Source organism: Carya illinoinensis, chromosome 2 (genome assembly GCF_018687715.1).
Source record: "Carya illinoinensis cultivar Pawnee chromosome 2, C.illinoinensisPawnee_v1, whole genome shotgun sequence".
Taxonomy (NCBI): domain Eukaryota; kingdom Viridiplantae; phylum Streptophyta; class Magnoliopsida; order Fagales; family Juglandaceae; genus Carya; species Carya illinoinensis.
The window spans coordinates 19856076-19883512 of record NC_056753.1 but is presented as its reverse complement, the minus strand read 5'-3'; the positions used below and the strand labels follow the sequence as shown (position 1 = coordinate 19883512).

The following is a 27437-nucleotide window of genomic DNA, read 5'->3' as shown; positions in this document are numbered from 1 at the left end:
GAATAATAAACCACACAATGACTGATAACCATCAAAAGGATTATTATAATTTATAAAGTCATCGTCTATGCATATTAAAACCCAAAACAATAGGCATAGTGATTTTACGACAAACGTGTGCAACTTTTTAAGTTTTTTTTTTTTTCTGTTTATAAATTTGCTCAAAGACATTTCGGCTATTTACTCGTAGAATTCCTTGGAACCACAAGAAAGTTTTGCCAACATTTCATTTATCATTGGACACGGAGAGATTGCAATTCAACCATTCCGGTTATCTATCCCCTTTCTCTAGACGAAGACAAGAAGCAGACACTAATGAAAAAGTAACAGATCTGTTTTACATAAAATTAAAAAAATAAAAAATAATAGTAATTAAATGGCAGGCAGACCGGTGCTTTATCAGCATTATCCAACCCAACCGGCGGGTGGAAAATCTACCTTTGGACCGGGGGCAGATTGAGTAGACAGACAGGGTTTGGGGAACCATTGAACCATAAATTCAACATTTGTTGTTTAAACCCACATGAAGAAAATATACTCTTCCACATCAGAATGATGAGAGGCAGGTCTATATATGAACACAAATGACAAACAATAACAAGTTACAATTCAAAATATGAGAAATTTTGTTATAGTTAAAATATTGTTTTCAATAATTCAACAAGAGACCTCAAACACGAGATCTACCTACCTAATAGACCCACCGGTAATGGATGAGACCGTGCAAACACCAGCTGATGTGGTGAAAGGAATATCTTTGTAGCAGGCCACTAGTTCTGTGTTCGTATGCAGATCCACTTGCAATGTTTCCCAGACCTTCTTTTTAGGGTTTAAGATATCATCAGGCTCACCATCAAACCCCGGTATTGTAACTCTTTCTCCAACTTGAGCAGATTTAGGCGGCTCGACCAACTCAACCTATGTTTTTTAAAATAATAATAATAATAAATCACATTAGTATTCACCAACGATGATCCAAACTCACAAGGAAATATACATAGAAACTATCTAGAAGTTAAAATGGATCCACAAAAGTGCTTAAAACTAGTTATGTAAACAAACAGCAAGTTCCTAAGTTAGTCATCTAGACGACATTGGGCATTGCAATGACGTTTTAATTTCAAAGCCATCAGTCATTGAAATTGAAATTTTCTATACCATCAGCTGTGGGCTTTAAATAAAACATCTCACCACCGCTCGGCAATCAATGTAACACCCCTTTGCATCAAAACTGCTATCATGTTCAAATGTGTATTAACCCACCATCCAAAACCACCACAAAATCACTCAAAACTATGTCCTCTCACAACTATTTGGCCACAAGTGGTAAATGGCAAACCCAAAAATGGTGATTCTTGAGAATAGCACTACTGGTTTAAAGAGGTAAGAAACACCAATCCACATTCTAGTGTTAGCAATCAGCCTTCTATATTGGTAACATCAGAACCTATACTCAAGGGGTCACGACTCACTAAGGGCAGGTATAATAATCAGATAAGGTGCGGACCCTAATGAAAAAGGTGTTTGGGAGTTCACTAACCTTGGTGTGGTCACTGTTGGATGCAGCAAGAACCATTGCTTGTGATTTTATACCCCGCATGGTAGCTGGCTTCAGGTTGCAAAGAACACACACCTTCCGATTCTGCCAAGGAATCATAAATGTTGAACATTACTACACTGGAAGATAATATATCAACCAAAAACAAAAATACTCGCATTCCAGATTGTGATCTGTAAGAGCTGTGAACAAAAACCTGCATCTCTTCAACAGGTATATACTTGACGAGTCCACTAACAACAGTACGGGTCTGTCCTTCACCAACATCAATCTCTTCCACGTATAGTGAGTCAGCATCAGGATGCTTCTGAGCACTTGTAATAAGGCCAACACGGATGTCAAGTCTTGCAATGGAAATTTCTGGCTCAGCTGTGGCCCTAGCTTTAGCTTCAGATGCAGGTTTCTTGTTCTGTTGCTTTTTGCCACTGCTCTCTGTTACAAGCAAAGCCTTACTCTATATCAAGTGAAACAAATAACTAGTACCAGGAAAATGTATATGTGTATTCAGAGATGAATCGGTAAGTATCTCAGAGAGACAATTCTGTAATATCAACTTGTCTACCAACTAAAATGTTTTGTCAACCAAACTGTGGAACTGCACCTATCACTTGAAAAAAAAAAAAAAAAAAAATAGCTGGCATTTGAACAGTGGAGACTACAAAGAACCTAATAGTTAATAGGAGATTTTTGATATACATGCTCGAGAGATGTGGCTTTGGTTCGAAATAGATCAAATAATGTATCTCTATTGTATGTTTTTCTGTCTTTGTGAATGGCACACCAAAGGGCTTTTTTAAAAGTTCACAAGGCTTGCGACAAGGTGACCCTCTTATCTCTGCTACTCTTTGTTTTTGTAACAGAAGCTTTTAGCAAGACGATTTCGGGTGTTGTGGAGGGTGGGTACTTATCCGGATTCTTAGTGGGGTAGGCAAATACTGGTTCACTACACATATCTCACCTCCTACAATTTGCTGATGATACCCTAATATTTTGTGATGCCAGTCATGATCAAATTTGAGATTTGAGGGCACTCATTTTATGCTTTGAAGCTGCTTTGGGGTTGAAGGTGAACTTGGCTAAATCAAAAGTAGTCTCAGTGGGAAATGTTCTCAATGTGGAGAGCATGGTTAACATTCTGGAATGCGAGTTATCCCAACTGCCAATGAAATACTTGGTCTTCCTTTGGGTTCCCTGTTCAAGTCGAAACCGATTTGGGATGAGGTACTAGAAAAAATGGAGCGGAAATTGGCTAGGTGGAAGAAAATGTATATATCCAGTGGTGGTAGGGCCACCTCCTGTCATAGCACAATCCTCAATCCCACTTTAACACCGGACAAAACAAAACAAAACAACTTAAAACAAAATAAACAAAACAAATAAACAACATACTTGCAATTCAAATAAAATCAAATCAAGTTAAAGAAAAACAAATAAAACCATCGTAAAACCAAAAACCAAAACCAACATCACACAGCAAGAAACAAAAGAAACCAGCATGCAAAAACATAACCAAATAAATAAAAACAAGCAAACAAGTTCAAACAAATAAAACAAATCAAATAACAACTTTACTTAACATAATTTTTGAAACACAACCTTTAAAAACATTCTGGTACTACCTACGGGACATGTGGTTTTACCCAGAGCCAAACCGCTCTGATACCACCTGTGACGCCCCCAAAATCCCCACGCCCGAACACGGGGAATTCGAGACGTCCGGATGGTGACAACCCGGATCACCATCCTATCGACGGGTGCCAAGTGTGTGCAAAGGCAACAAATGTGCACAAGAAAAACGCAGCGGATAACGAAAGTCATATAACTAAGTACCAGAATTTTTCTTAACATAATACAAGCTATTTAAAACGTACATAGATAAAATATTACAAAACACAAATACAGTTTTAAACAAATAAAAAGATAACATCTGCAACCCGGCGGAGCCGCATCCTCGGGCTCAGCCTCCTCCTCTTCATCCTCTAACTCTGCACCAAAAGCTACGGAACCACGAATGGTACCGCAGGTAAGTAAAATCCAAACACTACCAGATAAAAACACATATAACTCAAACAAGATGCATGAATCATGCCCAATGCACAAAGCCCATAAAACACAGTTTTCCACACACTCCAAAAAAAACCCATTTGGCCCAAAAACACATCCTTTCCGAAAAACACGCCAAAGGTCACATTTGGCCCAATATCTCGCCGGAAGTCCATCCGGCCCAATATCTCGCCAGAAGTCCATCTGGCCCACGCCAAAAGTCCCATTTGGCCTCACAAACCATTATCCAATTTTTAACCGTATGCACCATGACCTCCCCTAGGGGTCATCCGCACACCCTGGCTCCAGTGTCACACCGCAGAGTACCACCACGCATGTGACACCTAACAAGCGATGCCCAGTTCCGCGCCCCGCGCGTGCGTAGCCAAGCATCCTCTAGCCCTCGCCAGCAAAGGGCCACGGAGTCGGTGAGTAGGGCGATGCCCGGTTCCGCGCCCGGCGCGTTCGTAGCCAAGCATCCCCTAGCCCCGCTCCCGTCATCTCTCTCGACAACTCAGGGGACATCACTCAGTTTATTCCGCTCCCAAGTGACCAGAGGAGCTCCACCGAGATAATAACCCATCCCGGCTTGGGCTCGTGATACACACGCACCCGTAAAACCACTCACGCCAATACACAGGCTTTTCACACAAATCCCACAAACACATGTGCATGCACCATGAAATGCCATATCAATGCATAATAAAATAATCCAACAACATAAATCAATAAAACAGACAACTCCGTCCTCCATCCATCCGACCCCCGAAACTCCTCGGACTCAGTCCGGAATCAACAACCAACAACAAATATTTATTGAATGAGCAATATATATTTAAATCTGTAAATAGGGTTTGGAAAATACTTACAGCGCTATACGGTATTTTTAGAAAGCTCGCGGCGTTGCAAACGGCGGAGGAAAAGCAACGTAACAGTGTAATTTACACTGTGTCCGTGGGTAATAAATTACCCATTTTTGAACGGGGACAAACCAGGGCTTAGGATTGATAGGGAATGGTTTAGGGATGATTGTGAAGCTATTGGAAGTGGTGGTTGGCCGTGGGTGGCGGCGAAAACGCTGGAAATAGGCCGGAAAACTCAAATCGGAAAGCAAGCTCGTAGGAGCTGTTCCGGTGGTCGTTGGAGGCCGGAAATAGGTGGGTTAGGACGGCAAGGAGTCGGTGATGAAGTGGTGAAGAAATGGTGGCCGGAGGTGGAGAGACGGCGGCGGATCGGAGTAAAATCCGTGGGGAAAGAAATGGCTCTTCCGGCCAAACGGCCGGCCGGATGGGGGAGATATTTGGTGGGAAGGTGCGCCGGAGGGAGGGGGTTCGAACGAGACCGGCGGCGAGCCAAACGGTGGCCGGACGGCGGCGGTCTGGGCAGAAAACAGTTCCGGCGACAGGGGCAAAAACAGAGCAGGTGCAGCCACTTCCGGCGGCTCTCGAAAGCAAACGGCTGGTCCGATGGCTCTGAAAATTGGTGAGGATGATCTATGGTGGAAGGGGAAGAGAATGGTGGTGACGGTGCATCAAACGGTGGCCGGACGGCGGAGAACCGGCCGGTCAAAGGGGCAGCGACGGGATGGAGAGAAAAAGGGGCTGCTGCGTACGCGGGAGAGGAGGAAGAAGAAAGAAGAAGAAAAAAAAAAGAAAAAGAAAGAAAAAGAAGGAAAAGGAAAAAGAAAAAGGAAAAAGAGAAAAGAAAAAGAAAAGATGAGGGAAAAGAAATGAGGTCCAGTCCTCACTCCGGAAACCAAAACTGATCCGCCGAAAACGATTTTAAAAACCGTAAAACGACTAAATAAAATAAACACATCAAATAAATTAAAAACCAATTTAAAACACATTAATTCAAAATAAATAAACTAATATATTAATTAAATTAAAAACAACCCTTCAGTGAAAATACACGTAAAAGCGGGTCATCACACAACCTATTTTCTAATGGACCCCCTATCCCGGAAGGAGGATTGGGTATTCCGAACTTGCAATCTTTTAGCAAAGCTTTGCTTGCTAAATGGCTATGGAGATACCACAACGAATGGGGAGCACTATGGAGAGTCGCCATAGAATCGAAATATAGCGAACCATGGGAGGATGGTGTTTGAATGAGGTAAGTGGGCCATATGGGGTGGGACTATGGAAACATCGAAGAAGAGGATGGGGCATATAGTCAAGAAATATTCGTTTTGAGGTGGGTGATGGATCCAAAATTAGATTTTGCCTTTGATATATGGTGCGGTGAAAGGCCACTCAAGGAAGCTTATCCAGAATTATTTGGCATAGCAAGAATGAAAGAAGCCTCAATTGCGGACCTCTTAATTCTATCTCATGATGCTCCCAATGGAATGTTACATTTTTCAGAGATGCACAAGACTGGGAAGTTGATGCTTTCTTGCAGTATTACAATCTAGTGTTCTCTACCCATATAATGAGTGGAGTTGAAGACGATTTTTTGGTGCTCTTCTAAGAAAGGGAAGTTCATTGTCCACTCCTACTATCAAGCCATGATCATGCATAATGCAAATCCATTCCCATGGAAGAGTATTTGGAAGACAAAGCACCCTTGAAGGAAAATTTTTTGTATGGACGGCTCATTAGGGAAGATCCTTAACGCCACATCACAATCATGGATTGGTGTTGTATGTGCAAAAAGAGTATAGAGTCTGTAGATCATCTATTACTTCATTGTGAGATTGCTACAACCTTGTGGAATGACTTCTTTGCTAGGTTGGGATTGGCTTGGGTGATGCCGAAAAGGGTAATTGACCTGCTAGCTTCTTGGTGAGGCATTTAGGGCAACCCTCATATTGCAACGGTGTGGAAGATGGTCCCAATTTGTCTATAGCGGTGTATTTGGAGCGAGAGGAATGCAAGAAGCTTCAAAGATCGAGAGCAGTCAAAGGCTGAGATTAATAAGTTTATTTTTCACTACTTTACCTCATTGGTCGATTGTAATTGACTTTAATGGCATGTCTTTTCATGATTTCGTCATATTGCTAAACTAGCTCGCATAGGCAACGATCTTGTATATGTCCCATATACTCGGGCCTTTGTCTATTTGATGCTCAATAAATTTTGCTTATCAATAATAATAAAAAAAAAGGATAAGTTGATGAGTGTTTTCTTGAAACTATTGGCTGGAACTGTAGCATGTATATGACAAGTGATTTGGCAACAGAGCAAATAAATATATTCATGAATACATGTATATATCTAATTAACAATGTAAATAATATGCAACCTGAAACTTTTGTTTTCTTCAGTTGCTCAGCCATCTTCTCTGCTTCAGCTTCTGCCCTCACAATCCTATCAGCTTGACTTCCTGCAAACTTCGTCCTGAAGAATTCTACTTCATCATCTTTCTGAAAAACAATTGGGTTTCACTAAATAAGACACCATGAGCCAAAGCTAGCATAAGGCTTAAGAAAAATGAAATAAAAAAATATAGACAGCAGGCACATACCAATTCCTTAAACAATGGCTCTGGTGTCCCAATTTTGTGACCTGCAGGCAGGATATCCCAAGGTCTGCTTGCCCTATCAATATCTCCTTTTTCAAGTGAAAAGGGAGTTTCAGGAGGAAAATTGAGCTGCTTAAGTACCTTCAGTACAACCAAAACATACAAAGAGCGTCAGCATGCGTATAATCTTATAAAAGGACCAATTGATAAGTAACAACAAGTGTTTCTTGGGGTTTTGAAAAAGAGATCTGCTGGCAGATTAAATTACCTCAAGAGAAAAAGATGGCATGAAAGGTTCTAACAAACATGCAAGAAGATATACTAGCCCCGCTGAAGTTCTTATAACAAGAGAGCAGGAAGGTTGGTCCTCCTTGTAAAGCTTCCAAAATTGGCTTTCCTACAAAGCAACCATGAACATGAAGCATCTTAGGCAGTGGCAAAAAACTTGTTTCATGGGAATTTTCCAAGCATCACTTCCAACCAAGACACGCATAGAATGGCCAAATCAGAACAAATAAAAATGCCCAACTTACTTGCAGATATCCATTCCCCTCAGTAGAAATGCTCATTGCAGTTTTCAGTCCTTGCTTTAGTTTAACCTATACAATTTGCAGACAAGAATGTCATTCTAATGCAATAAACATTAGTGAAAGAGCACATGAGGCTTTTAATTGCATAAATGCTATCCAGTAATTTCAATCACCTTCTCCATGGCTTCAACATATTGCTCCACACACTGAACTATGCTACCAACCAATTTCTTAGTAGGCTCATGTGTTAACGGATCTGGATCAGAATCTGAAGGTGTAGGAATAACAGAACCATATCCTTGACCTGCATAAACAGAAACTTTCAGTTTCTACTCTGGCGATTCCTCTTTATAGCAGTAAAACTCGTGAATAAAAAAGGAAAAAGCTATTCACAATATTATAAAAAGCAAAGGCCTTGGTGGGAAATAAGATGGATGGTTGGCACCATTCTTAACTCTTTATAATAGAAAAAAAAAATTATATGTGTTTGAAATACACATTTATACAACTAATATACCATTTTTCAAAAATAGTATTCTGGATAAAACATAGAACCAGAACTGTAATAAGTATATCCCAGAACCAGAGCAATCAAATAATAAACTAGCTGACAAACAAATTTGAGAAATTGAATGTAAGCAATTGACCAACCTGGAGGTTTAGCAATGAAGCTCAAAACTCGATTTATAAAGTTTCCCAAGTTATTTAGCAACTCGCTATTCAGTTTTGCTTGCAAGTCAGGCCATGTAAATAATGTGTCGGATACCTACTTTACACAAACAATTTGATAAATCTTGAAAGCAATTACTAAAATCCTACATTACATTTTAAAAATATAAAAGTAGAAAAAAAAAAAAAATGCTACACAATTAAAATTACCTCAGGCCTATTAGTCAGCAAGTAATATCTCCATACTTCTACAGGAATGTTTGTATCTTTTGCATCATTGCCAAAAACTCCAATACCTTTACTCTTAGAAAATTTTCCTGTAAAACCATCCAAATGAAAAACATGCATCATTCAAGATGTTCAACTAAGAAGCATCATCATTACATAAATAGGGGAGCTTCATCAATCAATCATCCATCTAAAGGCTTGATAAATTCGCCGACATTGCATGGCAGCTAAATCATCATCAGATAGTTGGCTAACCTGCTTCATAATTCAAGTATTCAGTGACACTGATGGTCTTCATTAAAGTCCAGTTTTCTTCAGTTCCAAGAAGTGTTGATGGAAACATCACCTGAAACAAGAATATACTTGTAGTGAAAAAGAAAAACAAAACAGAAAAAAGAACCCTACAGCCAGTGCGAACCATAAGTTTCCATGACAATGATGACAAAAAAGGACAACTAAAGGTTTATTAGGCTCAAAACATCGTGGCTTCTTCCTCCTCATCTCCTTTTTTTTTTTTTTTTTTTTTTGTGGGGGGGAAGGAAGGGGAGAACCATAAGTTGCTACATTATGTACAATTCAAGGAAAATACAACTTTGTTTTTAGTACATTGCAGTACCTATGAGGCTAATGAAGTGTGATAATGGAACTCTCCTGGTCTTTTGTAATCCATTTTATTTAACTAAATTATTAGTATGCAGCGTTACTTCATAGATTTGATTTAGGTCAAGAAGGTCCAAATTCATTGTAGCTCAGACTCAAATGCCAAGCCATGCAAAGCAAGTCGACAGAGATGATACTTGGCAACTCCAAAAGATTTCATCATATAACATTGGCCATGTAGTTGCAATAGAAGAACAACTCAACCCGTAACTAGATCAATGATACAAGATAATAATCCTTCTATGAGTAGACAACCTAAACCTAACTCTAACCCTACAACACCTCAATATGAACTAAGTAGCTGCAAAATTCTAAATTATGAGCAATAACTCTCGCATATGTCACCTAGAAGATGAAATAATAATATATATATATTCACAACTAGCAATTGCACTTTTTTCCTTTTTATTTTATTTTATTTTATTGGCATCTAGTGTTTGGAACAAAGTTCCAACTAATCCTAGGAATGCATAGGCCTTCGACAAGAAGTTTCCTGCAAGTGCACTTTAAGTAATTCAAGAGAAAATGCCCCAAGTCCAATGCCTCCAAGACATTATTTGCACTCAAAGGCTCAAAACTTAGAATTGGAGGGAGCATACCACCAAGACCAAAACTCTTACCACTGGGGCCAACCCCTATGGGTTAGCAATTGTATGTTATTTACGTAATTCAATGATTGTATAGTTCTGGAATTATAACTAAAAAGTGAAAAATTAACTTTGTTATTTTTATGACAGGGAACACCCCCTGGCAGAGCCCTTAGAACTCACCCATGAAACCTAAACCCCAGGACAGACTAGCATAGCAACCCACCACCATGGTCTCCCTGTTAAAATCCCTAGAAAAGTGGCCTCGGGACAAGCCCTGACACTGCCCTTGGGAGGCAAGAACAGCACCATGGCCAGCCTACACGCATGCCTTGGCCCGTGCTGTGACATGCACGAGGCTCCCAGCATGCATGCATGCCTTGGCCCGTGCGTTGACATGCACGGGGCGCCCAGCATGCAGGCCAGCGAGGTTGGAAGCCGCGGGCAGCCCAACACGCGGTCTAGCACACGCACGACCATGCTCATGTGCATGCGCAAGCCCTTGCGCGTGCACCCCACGCCGCACACCAGCCAAGTTAGTGGCATGCCTTCGCAGGCATGCCATCCAGTGCATAGCTCCAGCCCGTGCCTTGCAGGCTAGGCTAGTGGCATGCCATCCAACGCATGGCTCCAGCCCATACCTTGCAACTTCAACACCTAGGCCACCAGCCTGGACCATGCAGCACGCACACATGGCTCACCACCAGCAGGCCTTGCATGGCACTATGCCATGCCCACCAGCAAGCCCTTGCATGGCACCATGTCATGCCCATCAGCAAGCCATGTTGTACCACCTAGCCATGGACCAGACCAAAGACCACCATGCACCATCCTAGCCCATCATGGGCTCATGCATGCCTAGGCCAACTTGGCCCGCCACTATGTTATTTCTTTTTTATTTCTTTTATTTTTATTTATTTATTTCCAATGGGCCTTTTGAGGGTTTCCAAGTTGTAACTCTTATAAATAGGACCCTTAGTCCTTTCTTTCATATCTTTTGACAATTTGCTTTGGACGGCTTTGTTCTTGAGATCATCCATTTCAGTGCTTAGCCCTTGGGCTCTTTGGGGTGCAATTCGTGAATCCCTAAGGAGAGAATCACACTTTGCAATTCGTGAATAAGTGTGGTTCAATCTATCAATCATATGAGTATTATTCATTCACTCTCTTGTCTTCCATTTACTTTCCATTGATCTTGTTATTTTGTGTGCATTGTTCTTGAATTGTTCTTGAGTTGTTCTTGAGAATTCATTGTGTTCTTCGGATGTTCATTGCCACATTTCACCATTTGCCTCATTTGATCCATCCAAGCACTTAGTGCCGCCCACTATAGTGTTTGCCATAATCCACCTCCAATGCTCCATAAGGAAACTCATGCCTTATAAGAGTTTTGACTTACTCCCATTCCAATCCCATAATTTAAGGAATTGATAATCCTCTATTATTCCTTAAATCCCTCATCCCTTAATTTAAGGAATTGATAATCATCTTCAATTCCTTAAATATCTCATCCCTTAAATCTCTCAAGTCAACATTGACTTACCAAATTAGCCCCACCAAATCCTCAAGGATTCCTACCACTTAGGAATCCTTCCAAAATCATAGCCTCCATCCACCTTGGTGCCACCCTAAGTTCCCTTAGGTAATTTTGGCCACCCTTGTTGCTCCATAGCCAAAAACCCTAGCCTCACTCACTCACATCAACCCTAGCCCAATCTACTTGGCACTGCACTCAAGGAACAAGCCAAGCAGTCCATAGAGAATTGTGAACCCTAAACACTTAGCCTACCCAATTCCATCGCCATCTCCACCATTCCACATCCCAAACACCTACCCATTGTTGAAGTCCAAGCAAGTTGGCAAGATCACTCGGTCCCCAACATATCAAGGCGAGCTCGTGGACTTAATGTTTAGGGACAAGACCGGGGTACCTAACACTCCCACTTAAATCACAGTTTGATCCTAGGGGGAATCGAACCTATGACATGGGACTCATGCACACAAGTGTGCCCTTACCATTTGGGCTACGCACGGGTGGGTGGAAAAAAAGAAAAATAACTTTGTTAGAAGATTTCTTATTTTTTTATAGGTAAAATGGAATTTTATTCAACAAATGTAATAGGCAAAGCCCATGTACACAGGAAGTATTCAAAAGAAAACACCTAATCACATTCTAAGAAGGTGAAAATGAAAACAGAAAATCATGAGCTGATGCTCCATCAAGCTCTAAATGGCACGTCAGCTTTGCTTCTTTTTTTTTTTTTTTTTTTTATTGGCACCGGTGTCTAGGAAAAAAGTCCCGACTAATCTTGTGCATATACAAGCTCTCGGTAAAGCCCTCAAATGCACCTTGGGTAATTCAAGGGGAAATTCTCCCAAACAGATGGCCCCTACCAGTGGCGGAGCCAGGAATTTATTTGAGGGGGGCCAAATAAAACTAGAACAATATACATAAAATATTTTTTATTCTATTTTTATATAATTTTTTTTACGATATATAATAATCTGATAGGAAAATTATAATAAAAATAAAATACATTTAATATAATTTATGTATTAAAAAAATATTTGATATGTCAAGAACAATATATCATTGAAATAATAGAAAGACATTCATACAAATATATTAAACAAAAAAAATACAGAATGTCTAAAATTATAAATTGCGTTCTTTTAAACAAACAAAATCATCAAACATTGAATCCAAATCAAAATTCTTAACTATTTCTCTTTCAATATAGATAATAGAAATAGGTTAGAAATACTACTAGTTATAGTTAGAATTTTTTTTTATTTATAATAAAAATTATGTATTTTATTTTATATGAGATGTGTTTTATTTATTTTATTTTTATATCAGATTAAATTTTATAGATGGGTCAAAATAATTTTTAGGGGAGGGGCTAATAAATTATTAATATTATTTTATTAAATTAAAAAAATTAACATATATATATATATATTTTTTTTTCAAATTTGTAGGGGGGGCCATGGCCCCCTCCTGCCCCAACGTGGCTCCGCCACTAGCCCCTAGATATTGTTTGCACCCAAGGGTTCGAATTGTGGACCTAGAGGGAACATACCACCAAGACCAAGGCCCTTACTGCTAGAGCCAACCCCTAGGAGTTTAATCCTTGCATAGCTTTGTATCATATTAAAGTCAATTTCTCGGCTGAGGAACCCTCTTTTTAAAGTCATCAGCAGAATTTGAATAAAATAGCACTTACGGTGTGAAATGGCACATTATCCTTGCCCATAAACTGATACAGCTCCACATTTTCAGGATTCTTCCACCACTTCTCCCAGTCAGGCGTGTAGCAAGAAGTGATTGAGACATATCCAATAGGTGCATCGAACCAGACATAGAAAACCTATTCACAGCACAAAAAGATCAAAAATAAAAATAAAATTGTTAAAATTTATTTAAGAGAGAAAATTTGAAGAGTGCAACATAAATTCAGCTTACTATTCCATATAAAACCAATAACCTTATCACTATATCTCTCGTGTGGAACAGGAACACCCCACTTAAGATCCCTGGTAATACATCGTGATTTGAGGCCTTCTTTAAGCCACGCATATGTTGCTTGAATAGCATTCTGGCTCCAAGATCCAGCCACCGACATTTTGTTGATATATTCTTCCAATTTGTCCTTCAGCAAAGGGAGTTCAAGAAACAAGTGGTTTGTATCACGAATGCGTGGTGTTTTCTGACAAACCTGTTCAACAAGGGTGAAGCCCAAGTGCAAAATCAGGAATCTGCTCAACCCTAGATTTCATCTATAAGATTAGAAAGTCATAATTTAGACAGAAAACGAAATAGCAAGCACTAGTTTTCTTACCCTATGGTTGGTTTATGCAAAAAGGTCATTTAACAAGGATTACAGAAGTTTTATAACATCAAAACCGTTGTAGTCAAATGAAGCAGGGTTTGCACAATCAAAATCAATATAAAGGGCAGGCTTAAAAAATCGTAATCACTTTAAAGGCCCACCAGAAGAGTTAGCTTAGTGGTAAAGCTCAAAGCTCACACCTATAGCTTAGTAATCACTTTCATGATGCAATGCTAACAAGACGAGACTCATGCCCATTATCCACGCCCAGCGACTACCTCCATCTACACCCTTGGTGGGGCTTCAGTCAAGCTATGACTAAAATCTTTATTTAAGGAGTGCCTGCAGACCACCCCACATTTAACCACAGGTAGTAAACTCCTCATAGGACTGTCTAAGTACGTCAAGTCAAATGCCCCAGCGGGTAAGGGTGCTATTATGGTCACACCCAAGTAAATATTCCAACTTATAGTTTTCCTCTCGCCTATTTTTGGGCAAGAAAAAAAAATCATTTTGAAGGAAACAGACCAATGTATGAAATATAATAACATTTCAAGATCAACGACATATTTTTAAATCAAGAAAGCAGGTTATCGTACTCTGGTTAGCATCAAGGTTGTTCAAAGCCTCATGGACTTGAAACAAACCAAAAAGTGCAAGCATGTGCCCAAACAAACAAAGAGCACATTTTTTTAATATATGTGAAGTCAATTTTTCTAGTGGGTCTCACTTTTTTTTCAAAGGGCTTGCGCACCCAGCGCTTACACAAATCATTTTCTTTCTTCCATGTTAATATGCCAATCTACCTTATGGGCTTACACACCCAGGGCCTGCATCCATGTTATACCAATTTTTGTTCCCCCCTCCCCAACAAAAAAAGTCCACAAAGAAAAACTAAAAGAAGTATTGCTTAGAAAAGAGAGAAAGGAGAGGGGAGTGGAGGGTTTGATCTCTTGAAATTTTGAGGTTAGTACTTAATCCCACAAATTTAGGCTTCACATTTTTATTGTCAAAACTTGTTAGGAAGGCGGCTTACAAATCCTCGGGTGTTTGGTGTGCTCGGAAAACTTTTCTGAACTAGAAAACAACTTACATCCAACCCAATCTCATTAACTAAATTTCAGAAAATAGCAAATGGAGTTTAGAAACGTAAACAAGTTCCCTAAACTTATCCCCCTCCATCATCAGTAGCTGCTGCATCCATCATTGCTGGTGGCTACACCTTCCCAACCTCTCTCAAACTTACCCACCTCAATTCTTCACACTAGACAAGCTCCAGCCCTCCCAAGTCAACCTCCAACCTGTCTTCTTCTTTCAACAAGGGTGGCTCCACAGACACTGCCACTACCACAACCGCCCAAATTGCTGACGATCCCATCTCCCTCCAGCTCAAGTACAACATTATGATCCATGGCCACCCACCCACCCACCCACCAGTCCCACTTCCCCACCAATTGCTTGACCCCAAATTACTAAATGCCCCATCAAAAAAGTGATAAGCATGGGTTCCGGATTCCCATAATCTAGATCCATGACAACATCCAGTTTCTGCCACTAAAATTCAGGTTAAGATTTTCTCTAATGCTAAAATCTGGTTTAAGGATTGTTGAGCCTTCCTGTTGCGGTAAAACTGGTCCTGCTCTATACTGAAATTGGGCAATGTAGTGATTATCAGGACTTTTGAGTTTTTCTCTTGTCGTAATGTTCAGTCTACTTGATTTTGGTCATCAGGTTTAATTGGTGTTATGAAAAACTTCATCTTCTTTGTTGTTGAAATGTTGATGCCGTTTGCTTTTAGTTTTCAGTATACGGATTATCAAAATTAACACAATTTTACTGTACTAATGGAAAATCAGCTTAATTTTCATAATTTGGGTTAATTGAGGTTATAAAAATTTTGTGCTTCTATATGCCCATTCTGCATGATTTTGGTGAGTGACTTTTTTGTTGGGATCATCCAAATGTTAAGCTTTCTATTTTCTGATGGTCTCGATTCGAATTGATTTTGTATTACATTATTTGTTTAAGCCACATTGCATAATTGGGTTATATTCTATCCAATCAGATACCTAGTTTTTTCTTTTATTAATTAAAAGACGTTACGGTGGTGATAACAATCAGTCAGATTCCAAGTTTAGGAGTGGATAAACAAAATAAGAGCCCTCAAAAATAAAGATAGCACCGTACCTTGCACCGTGGGTCTTTTAGTTCTGTTGGATTCAAAAGCTTACTGCACTTTTCACATTGATCTCCTCGTGCAGACTTGTAATCACACCCCTCTTTTGGGCAGGTACCCTCCACAAGCCGGTCAGCTAAGAACCTTTTGCATGTGTCGCAGTAAAGCTGAATATTGTAGGAATTGTGAGTTGGAAGGTAAAATGCATAGAGTTCCATTGAAGTTTATAATTTGACAACAATAGAATTGTTGGAAAAACACAACAGACACCAAAACCAATAAGTGGACAACTAAAACATTTTCTAAGAGTAATAACTGGACAACTAAGCAAGAATAGAAAGTCAATGAATTGCAGGATCACACCAAGTATGACAAGAAATAACACATACCTGCTGCATTGTGTTCTCCGAAAGCCAATTGTTCTCCAACAGTTTCTTAAAAATTGCTTGGCAAACCTCAGTTTGCTGTGGGGCTGAAGTACGTCCAAATTTATCAAAACTAATATTGAACCACTCATAGACTTCCTTATGTATAACATGGTATCTGCAGAAGAAGAACACATAACGTAGTTATAGTGTAGCTAGAGGGATACATTATTTTCTAAACATCCGCAAATGCATTGATCGAAGAAGAGAAAGAAACCATTTAAGAAGAGAGAATAGTTCGCACCAAATATACCACTTAACCAATAACAGATTACTCAGTATAATAACACACAACTGGTTCCAAATATACCACTTAACAAATAATAGATTACTTAGCATAAAAAACACCTATGTGTGCTAATTTAGAGATACAAGGAATTCACGAAATGTCATGCCACGAAAATCAATTACAATCGGCTAATGGAGTGACGTATTGAAAAATAAATTTCTAAGCTCATCCATTGCCTGCACTTGATCTTCAAAACTTCTTTCGTTCCTCTCCCTCCAATACACCACCATAAACATATTGGAACCATCTTCCAAATTGATGCGATCTAAGAGTTACACTAAATGTCTCTCCAAGAAGCTAGGAGGTCAATTGCCCATCTCAGCATCACCCAAGCTAATCCAAGCAAAGGCTTCATTCCACAATGTCCTGGCAATCTCACAATGAAGTAGTAGAAGGTCAAGCAACTCTCCACTCTTTTTGCATATAAAACACCAATCCATGACTATGATTCGACATTTCCTTATGTTGTGTAGAGAATATTCCCCAAGGAAGCCATCCATACAAAGAATTTTGCCTTTAGGGGCAACTTTGTCTTCCAAATACTCTTCCATGGAATGGATTTGTATTGTGTTTGGTCATGGCTTGGTAGAAAAAGCAAATTGTGAACTTTCCTTTCTTAGAGGGGCACCAAAAGATCTTCTATTCAAATCCCCCTAACAAACAAGTGGAGTATACTAGGTCATAAAACTCCGAAAAAGCATCAATTTTCCAATCTTGTGCATCTCTAAGGAATGCAACATTCCATTGAGGAATACCATTAGAAAGTATGAAGAGGTCCACAACCAAGGCCTATTTCATACTCGGCAAATTGAAAAGAATGCTTTTGATTAGGGTGACCCTTCCACGGGGTGACCCTACCACCTTTGGATAAATACATCCTTTTCCAACTAGACAATTTCCTCTCCATTTTTGCTAGAACATTATTCCAAATATATATATTGATTTGAACGGAGCACCCAAGTTCACCTTTAACCCTAATACAGCTTCAAAGCATAGAAGAAGAGCCCTCAAAGCTTGGATTTGAACATGTCGAACCCCACAAAAGATGAGGGTGTCATCGGCGAATAATAGATGAGGATATGTTGAGAGTACCAGCATTGGCCCACTAAGAACCCAGATATGAACCCTCAACCCACCCTCCAAAATGCCTTAGATACATTTTTTTGTTTTATAAGTAAACAAAAACCCAAGGGGTTGGCCCAAGTGGTAGAAGCATTGGTATTGGGGTATCACTCACCTCAAGGTCCAAGGTTCAACATCTCATGGGTGCATACAATCCTTTGGGGCCAGCGATTTAGCTAGTTCCGTGTACGGAAACTTCCAAGGGTGTGGTGCATGGGACCATGGTTTACTCTGCAGGGGTGGGTCCAAAGAGTCCTGCCTTGGAGAGGTTCCCCGACATAAAAAAAAAAAGAAACAAAAAGTAAACGATTATATTGATATGAATAGGCATATCCCAAGTACACAAGATGGTATACAAAAGGTCACACCTATTTAGAGAAGTAATAGAAATAAGAAAATCATGAAAAGCAAGACCATGACAATCTATAACTGTGGCACAAAGAAAAAGAGTGCCAACAAAAAATAATCTAAGTTCTTCTAGTGAGCGCTTTGTCTTCAAATGTTCAGTCGTTTTGCTCCTTCCATAGGCACCACATGATAGAAATCAGGACCATTTTCCACACCATTGAGATTTGTAGGAAACCTCATAGATTTATCCAGCTGGCCATGAGCTCTGTCACTGTGGTAGGCATAACCCAAGCTAACTCCATTCTATTAAACACTTCATTCCATAACATTCTAGCCACCTCACAATGCAACAGTAAATAATCCGCATTTTCACCATTTTTCCTACACATACAACACCAATCTACTATGATCACCTTAAATCTCCATAGATTATCTATTGTCAAGCAGAAATCACTACCTCATTATGCCCATTATAGTTTGAAGGATGTGTGTAGTAGGAAGTCTCTTGTAGTTGGGGTTCACAGTTGGCATTCCCAGAAGTTGCAGAAACTAGGAGAAGTTGAAGGGTCTCTATGGCATGTTCGGGCAGAGCTCTTGGGGTGGAAGGAGAAGTTGGACTCATTGTTGAAGATTGTTGATGATGGGCTAGGCATTATTTCAGGCTTGGGTTTTGTTTCTAATGATCCTACTGAAGTCTTTGTTGAGAAGAAGGGGGGGATGGATGGGTCTAAGGCCTATAATTCTATAATACGAAATGGACTAGTCAGAGGCCCACTTAAGAGGCTTGTTTTACGGAATATCCCCAATAGTGGTGGGCTTCAGAGCAAATCAAGCCCAATGAAGGAGAAGTCTTAGCCCAAGCGCACAGCGGCTTCGACGGCTGGTCTGTCTTCACAGAATGGGTCGATGGCAAAGGGCAAATCTTCCGGCCACACTCCGGTGGTGAGTTCCAATGCCGTTATTGTGGCAAAGGATCCTTCTCGTATTAGGGTTTTCGAATCTTCTAGCTCGAGAAATGGGTTATGCAAGACCCAAGCCCATAGAGGAACTGCCATTTGGTTCACTGTCACAGAGTGGGGCGGCAACGGCATGCGCACCTTCTGAATCTCTCAGTGACAAAAGCTACTACAGTTCCCAAGGAGGCAGACATTCAGACCTTGAAGCATCGTTTCGGAGCCATTTCTAAGGAGAAGAACGAATCAGCAATGCTCCTATCTTCACAGAAGTTGTCATCTGGCTAGGTAGATTATCCTAGCAAGGCGGGTGTGAGGTTGGAGGCCATTACTATGGAGTAGTTAGGGGAACAAAAAGTTCAGCAAGATGCGAGAGTCTGCAGGCTCTTCTGGGGACTATATGGAGTCGAGTTCTATGCCAAATGTGGGGGCTGTGAAGTCCTCCTTTGTTTCTACTGCAGGGGATGCTGTGGAGGCTGTTGATGTTGACAATGAGGGAGAAATAGGGCCTGAGCAGACAGCTTCACAGGTTCCTTGCTCTAAGAAGTTTAATTCTGATTTGCAATTGGTGATAGGTGGAGGGGAAGGTTCTGTATCCGGTGAATCTAGTGAAATTTTTTATTCTGATGAAGACCTTGATCCTGTTCCTTTATGCTCTTTTAACCCATGTATTGGCTGGTCTAATAATTCTTCTAATTAGGTTTTGAAGAAGGTGGAAGAACTTAGTAGTTGTCTTGGTATCTCTTGTGAGGGTTATGAAGAGCAATTTAGAACTCTACTTACTGCTATTGAGGCTGGGCATCCTCCTATGGCTAGATCTGCTGCTAAAAAGGAGAAGGAGCTTAAAAGATTGAAATACATGATTAATTATAATTCTAAGGGTGGGAGTGCCTTTAGAGAAAAAGGCAAAGAGAGGGCTGTCAATGGTATCCCATGAAACCTAAAACTATTTCCTGGAATGTTCGGGGGCTGAATGACTATAGAAAGCGTCTTTGGGTGAAAAATATGTTAAGACAGTGGAAGGCTGATATTTACTGTTTTCAAGAAACTAAATTAAAGGTTGTTAGCCATTCGTTGGTTCATAATTTATGGAATTGTAATTATGTGGGCTGGGTTGAGTTGGTCTCTAATGGAGCTTCAGAAGGCATCATTTTTATGTGGGATAGGAGGAGGGTTGTGGAAGTAGTAGATCACTATGTGGAAGAATACTTGGTGGCTTGTCACTTCAAGAATGTAGTTGATGGTGTCGAATGGGCTTTTGCTGGTGTTTACGGGCCAAATTCAGATTCTAGTAGGAGTTTATTGTGGGAAGAAATCGCGTGACTTTGCAGTTGGTGGGATCTTCCATGGTGCTTTGAAGGGATTTTAACATTACTCGTTTTCCTTGTGAGCGAGTTGGAGACTTGGTTATTTCTAAAGCTATGCTTGAATTTTCAGAACTTATTTCTGAGTTGCGGTTGATTGACTTGCCTATGGCGGGAGGAGATTACACATGGTCAAAGGGAAGAGCTTGGTTCCTGTATTGACAGATTTCTGGTTTCAGCATCTTGGGAAGCTCTTTTTCCAAAGTTAAATAGGAAAATGTTACAGGGAGTAGTTTCCGACCACTATCTTATTTTGTTGGACTGTGGGGGTATTGTTAGTGTAAGAACACTTTTTAAATTTGAAAATATGTAGTTGAAGGAGGAAGGTTTCGTTGGAGTAAGAAAGTGGTGGGCCTCTTATCACTTTAATGGCACTCCCAATTTTATCTTGGCAGGAAAATTTAAAGATCTCAGAAAAGATTTGAAGAAATGGAATGTGGAGACTTTTGGCAATATTAAAAACAATAGACTACTCCTTATGGAACAGCTGAACAATTTGGAGGATAAGGAGTTGAGGGGTACAATTTCTAGTAAAGAAAAGGAGTTGAAGAAAAGGGTGCTGGCAGATATTGACAAATTTATGCTTATAGAAGAAATTTCATGGAGGCAAAAATCCAGATTTTATGGCTTAAAGAAGGGGACAAATGTACGAAATTCTTCCATAAAATGGCAAATTCTCATAGTAGATTGAAGCCCTTCATGTAGCGACAATGTGATTTGTAACAAGGAGGAGATAGAAGATCATATTGTGAATTTCTATGAGAAACTTTTTCGGGAAGAATTTTCATGGAGGCCCAAGTTAGATGGGCTGGTTTTTTACTCCATTGATCATCTTACTGCAGTTTGGTTAGAGAGGCCTTTTGAGGAAGATGAAGTTCTTGATGTAGTTGGGGCATGTCTAAGGATAAGGCTCTGGGTCCTGATGGTTTGTCCATGGCATTTTTCCAAGCTAGCTAGGATATTGTGAAGGATGACATTATGAAAGTTTTTGATGAATTTCACTCCTGGAAATTTGAAAAGTGTTAATACAACTTTTATAGCTCTTATTCCTAAAAAGGTCGGTGCTGTAGAAATGAGGGATTTTCACCCTATTAGCTTGGTTAATGGGATTTATAAGATCATCTCAAAGGTGTTAGCTAACTGCCTTTGTGTTGTTATGGATAAAATTATAACAAAGTCTCAAAATGCATTCGTGAAGGGAAGACAAATCCTTGACTCAATGTTAATTACTCACAAGTGTTTGGAAAGTAGAAAAAGGATGGGACAATCTGGAATTTTAGTCAAATTGGACATGGAAAAGGCTTTTGACCATGTCAATTGGGATTTTCTTCTTTACTTGCTTGGGAGATTTGGATTTGGGGAGAAATGGTGCTCGTACATAAGACATTGCATTTTGGCGGCCAAGTTCTCTATTTTGGTGAATGGCTCTCTGGCTGGTTTTTTTCAGCAGCTCCTGTGGATTAAGGCAAGGAGACCCATTATCTTCTTTCCTTTTTGTCTTAGTTATGGATGCGTTGAGTCGTATGATTGAAGTGGCAGTTGAAGGAGGTTTTGTGTCAGGCTTCAAGGTGGGAGATGTTTCTAGGGGCTGCATCATTGTTTCTCATCTTCTCTTCGCAGATGATACTTCAATTTTCAGTGATGCTAACAAGGATCACCTTCAAGCTTTAATAGCTTTATTGTTATGTTTCAAAGCTGTCTTTCAGCTTAGAATCAATTTAACTAAGTCTAAAATTGTCCCAGTGGGTTCAGTCAGCAATATTTATGACTTGGCCAATATTTTGGGCTGTAAAGTATCTTATTTACCCATGAAATATCTTGGGTTACCTTTGGGGGCTCCTCATAAATCTGTGTCTATTTGGGATGGGGTGATTGAGAAGATCGAGAGGAGACTAGCTGGTTGGAAAAAGATATATTTGTCCAAAGGGGGAAGAGTTACATTGATTAAAGGCACCTTGTCTAATTAACCCACTTATTACCTCTCTCTTTTCCCCATTCCAGCGGGGGTGGTAAAAAAAATTTAGAGGATTTTTAGAAATTTCTATGGGATGGTATTAAGGAGGAATGTAAATATCACTTGGTGAGTTAGAATAAGGTTTGTACTCCGATGTCTTGTGGAGGTTTGGGTGTGCGGAATTTAAAGCTTTTAATAAAGCTCTCATTGGGAAGTGGCTTTGGAGGTACAACAATGAGAGAAATGCATTGTGGAGATAGATTGTAGATGCTAAATATGGAAGGATGTGGGGGAATCGGTGTACTAATGAAATAAAAGGGGTATTTGGGTGGGATTATGGAAGTCCATTTGGTTGGGATGGGGGGAGTTTATTAATTTCAAAGTGGGGACCGGGACTAATATTTTCTTTTGGCACAATGCTCGGTGTGGTGATTTAGCTCTTAAATTAGTATTTCCCAGACTTTTCAGGATTGCTAAAAACAAAGGGGCTGCTGTGGCTGATTCATATTTGTCTTCTAACAATATGTTGAATTGGAATGTAGAATTTACTAGAGATTTACAAGACTGGGAAGTGAGTGAAGCTGTTGATTTCTATGTAAAACTTTATGATTCGAAGATTGATCAGATCAGGGAGGAGGATGCAGTGGGTTCATGATAATAAGTCTAGATTCTCTGTGAAATCCTATTACCAGGTGTTAAATAGTTATGGTAATATAACATACCCCTGGAACATTTGAAAAGCTAGAGTGCCCAGTAAAGTTGCATTTTTTTGCTGGTTGGTGTTGCTGGAGAAAGTTTTAACTAATGATAATTTGAGGAAAATGGGTTTATATGTGAAGGATTGGTGCTTCATGAGTAAAAAAGATGGCGAATCTGTTAACCACCTGTTTCTTCATTGCGAAATGGTGACTGCCTTGCGGAATGAGTTATTTGCAAGGGTAGGCATTGCTTGGGTGATGCCTTTTCACGTGGTGGATTTCTTGGCTAGCTGGCAAGGTGCTAGGCATGTGGAAAGTACAGCTAAGTGGAGGATGATTCCTTCGTGTTTGTTTTGGTGTTTATGGCTTGAGAGAAATGGGAGGTGCTTCGAAGATTGTGAACACACAATGGAGGAATTTAGGGATTTTTTCTTTAGCACTTCAAATTTTTGGGTGAACAATCTAGTGAGGGATATGAATATTTGTAATGCTTTATTGTAGTATTGTTTTGCTGTAGCTTGTACTTAGGTGTATCCTCTTGTATACTTCTTGTGTACTTAGGCTATGCCTATTTACTTGGAATAAAATCTCTTATTACCTTTAAAAAAAAGATTATCTATGGTCAAGATCTTACCTAATGTTGTTGTCCATACAAAAAATGCCGCTTTGTGAGGCACCTTATTTCTCTATATCTTTCTCCAAGGGAATTGCATATTCTGTGGTTGTGTAAGTGACTTATAGAAACAACAAACTAAGAATTTACCTTTACCTGTGAGTATCCACTACATCTTATCTGCCCATTGGGTTCTCTACCTCATGGTGTATAGAACAGCAAAGAACTCCTCAAACCTGCCAACTTCCCAATCTTGGGCGGCTTTAGTGAAATTCACGTTCCATTGGACTACCAAATGACTCCATGCAATTAGCCACTGAGGCATTTCTCTGACCTGCAATACTAAAAACTAATGGGAATAAATCATTTAGGGCTTGATCTCCATACCATAGGTCAGTCCAGAATTTTATTCTAGATCCATTTCCCAACACTAGTCCAGTATGCCGATTAAAGATCTCCCACCATCTTTGAATGTGTTTCCAAATTCCCACTCCATAAACCTATGGACCACCCTAGTGCGCCCCCCCCCCCCCCCCCAAAAAAAAAAAAAAACAGCATGCTTCCATATTTGTAATCAATCACTGACTTCCATAGGGCTTCTAATTCCATATTATATCTCCACAATCATTTCCCAAGCAAGGCTTGATTAAAAATCATCAAGTTTCTAATACCCAGCCCACTAGAAGAGACTAGAGAACATATCCCAGTTGACTAAATGATATTTGAATAGAAGCAGATACATTAAAAATTAGAAATAAAAAATATCAAAACCACAAGCACAAAACCAATAGTATCAATCAACCTACATGTAAATTCAAAATTTAGCAACATTATTTAATTCTCAAATTGGAGTCTCTATCGAGGAGATGATACTTCAAACTATGGAAATCATTTTGAACATCTTATTATGCCATTTTTCTTTTATAAATCTCTCTTCTAATCTTCAAGAGCTAGAATTTTGAACATCTTATTTTGCCTTTTTCTTTCACAAATCTCTATTATGATCTTTAATAGCTAGAATTTTGAGTGACAAATCTCTCATCATCTATGCCTCCTGCAACAGATGTTCGAAAGAAATGGTACTCCATTCACAAATGATTCAAAAGAATTATATCGTCATACTCATTCCCAAGTCTTCTCCCCAGCCAAGACGCAAAATGTTTTGTGTCTGTTGAGTTGTATTTTCAGGAAGTAAGTTTAAACACATTTCAACAAACAAAAATTAATATTTTCAGAAGTAAACAAAAATAAGTCTTTTCTTTATTTTACCTGTAAACAAAATTTTATTGATCATAAAAATAAATAAATCTTACAAACATGATTTTTCAATGGTTTTGTTTTTCCTGAAATTGAAATTAAGAATATTTTTTATAACATCACCATGATGTCCAAAAACCAGCTATTTTTAAGAATGACTCTTTGAATGCATCTTTGAAGAAATTTTTTTTTTTTTGAGAAAAGTAAGAAAGTATGTTAATTAAAGAATAGGCAAAATGCCACGTTCAGTACAAAGAATGTCCTAAACTACGTAGGATCAGCAGAAATAAGAAAATCATGTAGATTTTGGCCATTAAAACTAACAACAATAGCCCAGGTACAAAGAGTTCTAAAAAAGAAGACTTTTAGCTCCTCCATTGATCTCTCTTTGTCCTCGAATGTCCATTCATTGCGTTCCTGCCACACGCACCACATAATGCATATCGTAATCATCTTCCAAATCGCCTTAATCTAGTTGTTGCCTCTTAGACCTATCCAACTAGCAAGAGCCGCCACTACTGTATCTGGCATAACCCAACCCAAGTCTAGTCTACGAAAAACCTCATTCCATAACCCTCTAGCTACCTCACAATGTAAAAATAGATGGTCCACAGATTCACCCCCCTTCCTGCACATACAACACTAATCTATGATGATCACCTTTCATTCTCTCAAAAATTGTCTGTTGTGAGGATCTTGCCCAAGGAAGCAGTCCACACGAAGAAAGCCGCTTTGAGAGGCGCCTTGTGTTTCCAAAGCTTTTTCCAAGGGAACTGAGAGGGTTGCTCTTGTGTTAGGGCCTTGTAGAAAATGCGGACCGAAAACAAGCCTTTTCCCAATGGTACCCACCACAACGAATCTAAAAGCTGGTTACTTGGTTTGGTTGAATACAAAAGACTGAAAAAGGCTTCAAAAGTGTCCATTTCCCAATCTTGTGCCGCCCTGCTAAAACTGATGTTCCACTGAATTTGTTCCCCCATTACCACCATGACTTCCGCCACTAATTTATCTTTGTCACATGCAACTGAGAATAATGTTGGGAATAAGTCCTTAAGCGCACAATTACCACACCAGGTGTCGTACCAAAATTTGATCTTGTTTCCCTCTCCTAAACAAAGCCTAGTGTAATGAGAGAAGACCCCCCATCCTTGTCTGATATATTTCCACAATTTGAAGAAAATTTTGGCAATACATTTTTAATTTTTAATTTTTTTAATTTAAAAACATAAATCAAACAAGCCAGTTGTTTCACCATCTTTCTTTTTCTTTATCCTTTTCATACTCTCTTATCGAAACATCATCAATTATCTTCTTTTTCTCTTTTATATGTCCTCGGAATTGAATGCATTCAATGGGTACGAGGGACAGCAAGCTTACACACAAGGTAATACAGCACCATTTCAAAATAAGTGCAGTCAATCATATGTGTGAGGGACTTGTTAAGGACCACGGCCAATCACCTAATAGACTTGGGATGAGAAGGGAAAACCAGAAAGTTCTGGGTAAAGGATAATATTCTACTGGCAAACCAAGAAATGCCCTATTTGCCCAAGTGTAACAACTTCAGAAAGGAGCTATTGAGAGGACTGCATCGGCTTGCCTCCATAGCCATATAAATTAGTCCTTATGGTACAAGGAGCTAGCTACGCCAAACCGCACTCATTAACTGTAATTTATGTCAGAATAACCTTAAGAAGCAATCTGCATTGAAAATCTTGATCAAATAATAAATTGGGAGCAAAACTGTCGCAAATCTCAATTTCAATCTACAGTAAATTTGGATGGGAAACGTTACTTGTCACAAATCTCTTTTGGGGTGCTATTCTCTTCCATGGCTTTAGTCTCTGTGGCTGTCCCGTACTCATCTGTTCCGCACATGTATATTGCATTGTAGCCGCGAAGCCGGCAGTATCGTGCAAACACATCAGCACTCAGCACAGCTGTCCCCCCCAGAAAAAAAAAAAAAAAAATCAAAATCAACGACAAAATGTAAAAACATAACTATCAAAGTAGTCACAATCCAACATCATGCATAGTATCTATTAGCACAATCGTCACTTTAGGGGTCTGTCTGGTTGCTAGGGAATCAGAAATGTTCATTCTTCAACTATCTTGATGCCTAAAATAAAAAAATAACTATTAACTCAGAAGCTATATCGAACTTCTTTTAATTTCCTCTTTTGACAGAGGCTAATCCTAATCTTCCATTCAGCAGCATAATCACTCGACAACAGAAGCCCCGTTTGTTTTTTTAATCGGTGACAGAACACAAGCTTCGTCATGCTTACTACACAAGAATATTGAGGGGGTGATCAGGGACATACATACAAACATACAAGCATGCATGAAAATGAACTTTTTTTTCATCATTTCATATTGGATTTTCAGGAACCAAACAAAGCAAAAGAAAATCAAGACATGCAGAGAGGGGGGAAGTTTACAGCCGATGATGTTGCCGAGGTGAGGGACGTTGTTGACATAAGGCAAGGCGCTGGTGATGAGGATGTTCCGCTTGCCTTCAATTGGAAGCTTGGGGACCTTCCGATCCCCTGCGGCGTGGTCGGAAACATCTCCCATATCCTTCCCACTCTAGCTTTCTCAAAAGTCTTGGGGTTGGTTCACAGGGCAGGCAAGTGTTTTCCCTACTAGTTTTCGGCGTGCGATA

General features: G+C 39.6%; 1 protein-coding gene across 1 annotated transcript; it reads right to left on the bottom strand.

Annotated features, from left to right (window-relative positions):
* Nucleotides 1-474: 474 nt before the first annotated feature.
* On the bottom strand, nt 475-27437 carry LOC122300269 (methionine--tRNA ligase, cytoplasmic). Its single transcript, XM_043110786.1, has 17 exons — nt 27214-27437; nt 26568-26712; nt 16139-16292; nt 15761-15916; nt 13229-13459; nt 12968-13111; nt 8749-8839; nt 8476-8582; nt 8248-8362; nt 7770-7900; nt 7600-7665; nt 7335-7463; nt 7070-7207; nt 6848-6968; nt 1755-1990; nt 1541-1642; nt 475-918 (listed from the first exon to the last, which is right to left on the bottom strand). The coding sequence occupies exons 1-17, from the start codon at nt 27347-27349 to the stop codon at nt 688-690; spliced, it is 2433 nt and encodes an 810-aa protein (XP_042966720.1). The 5' UTR covers nt 27350-27437; the 3' UTR covers nt 475-687.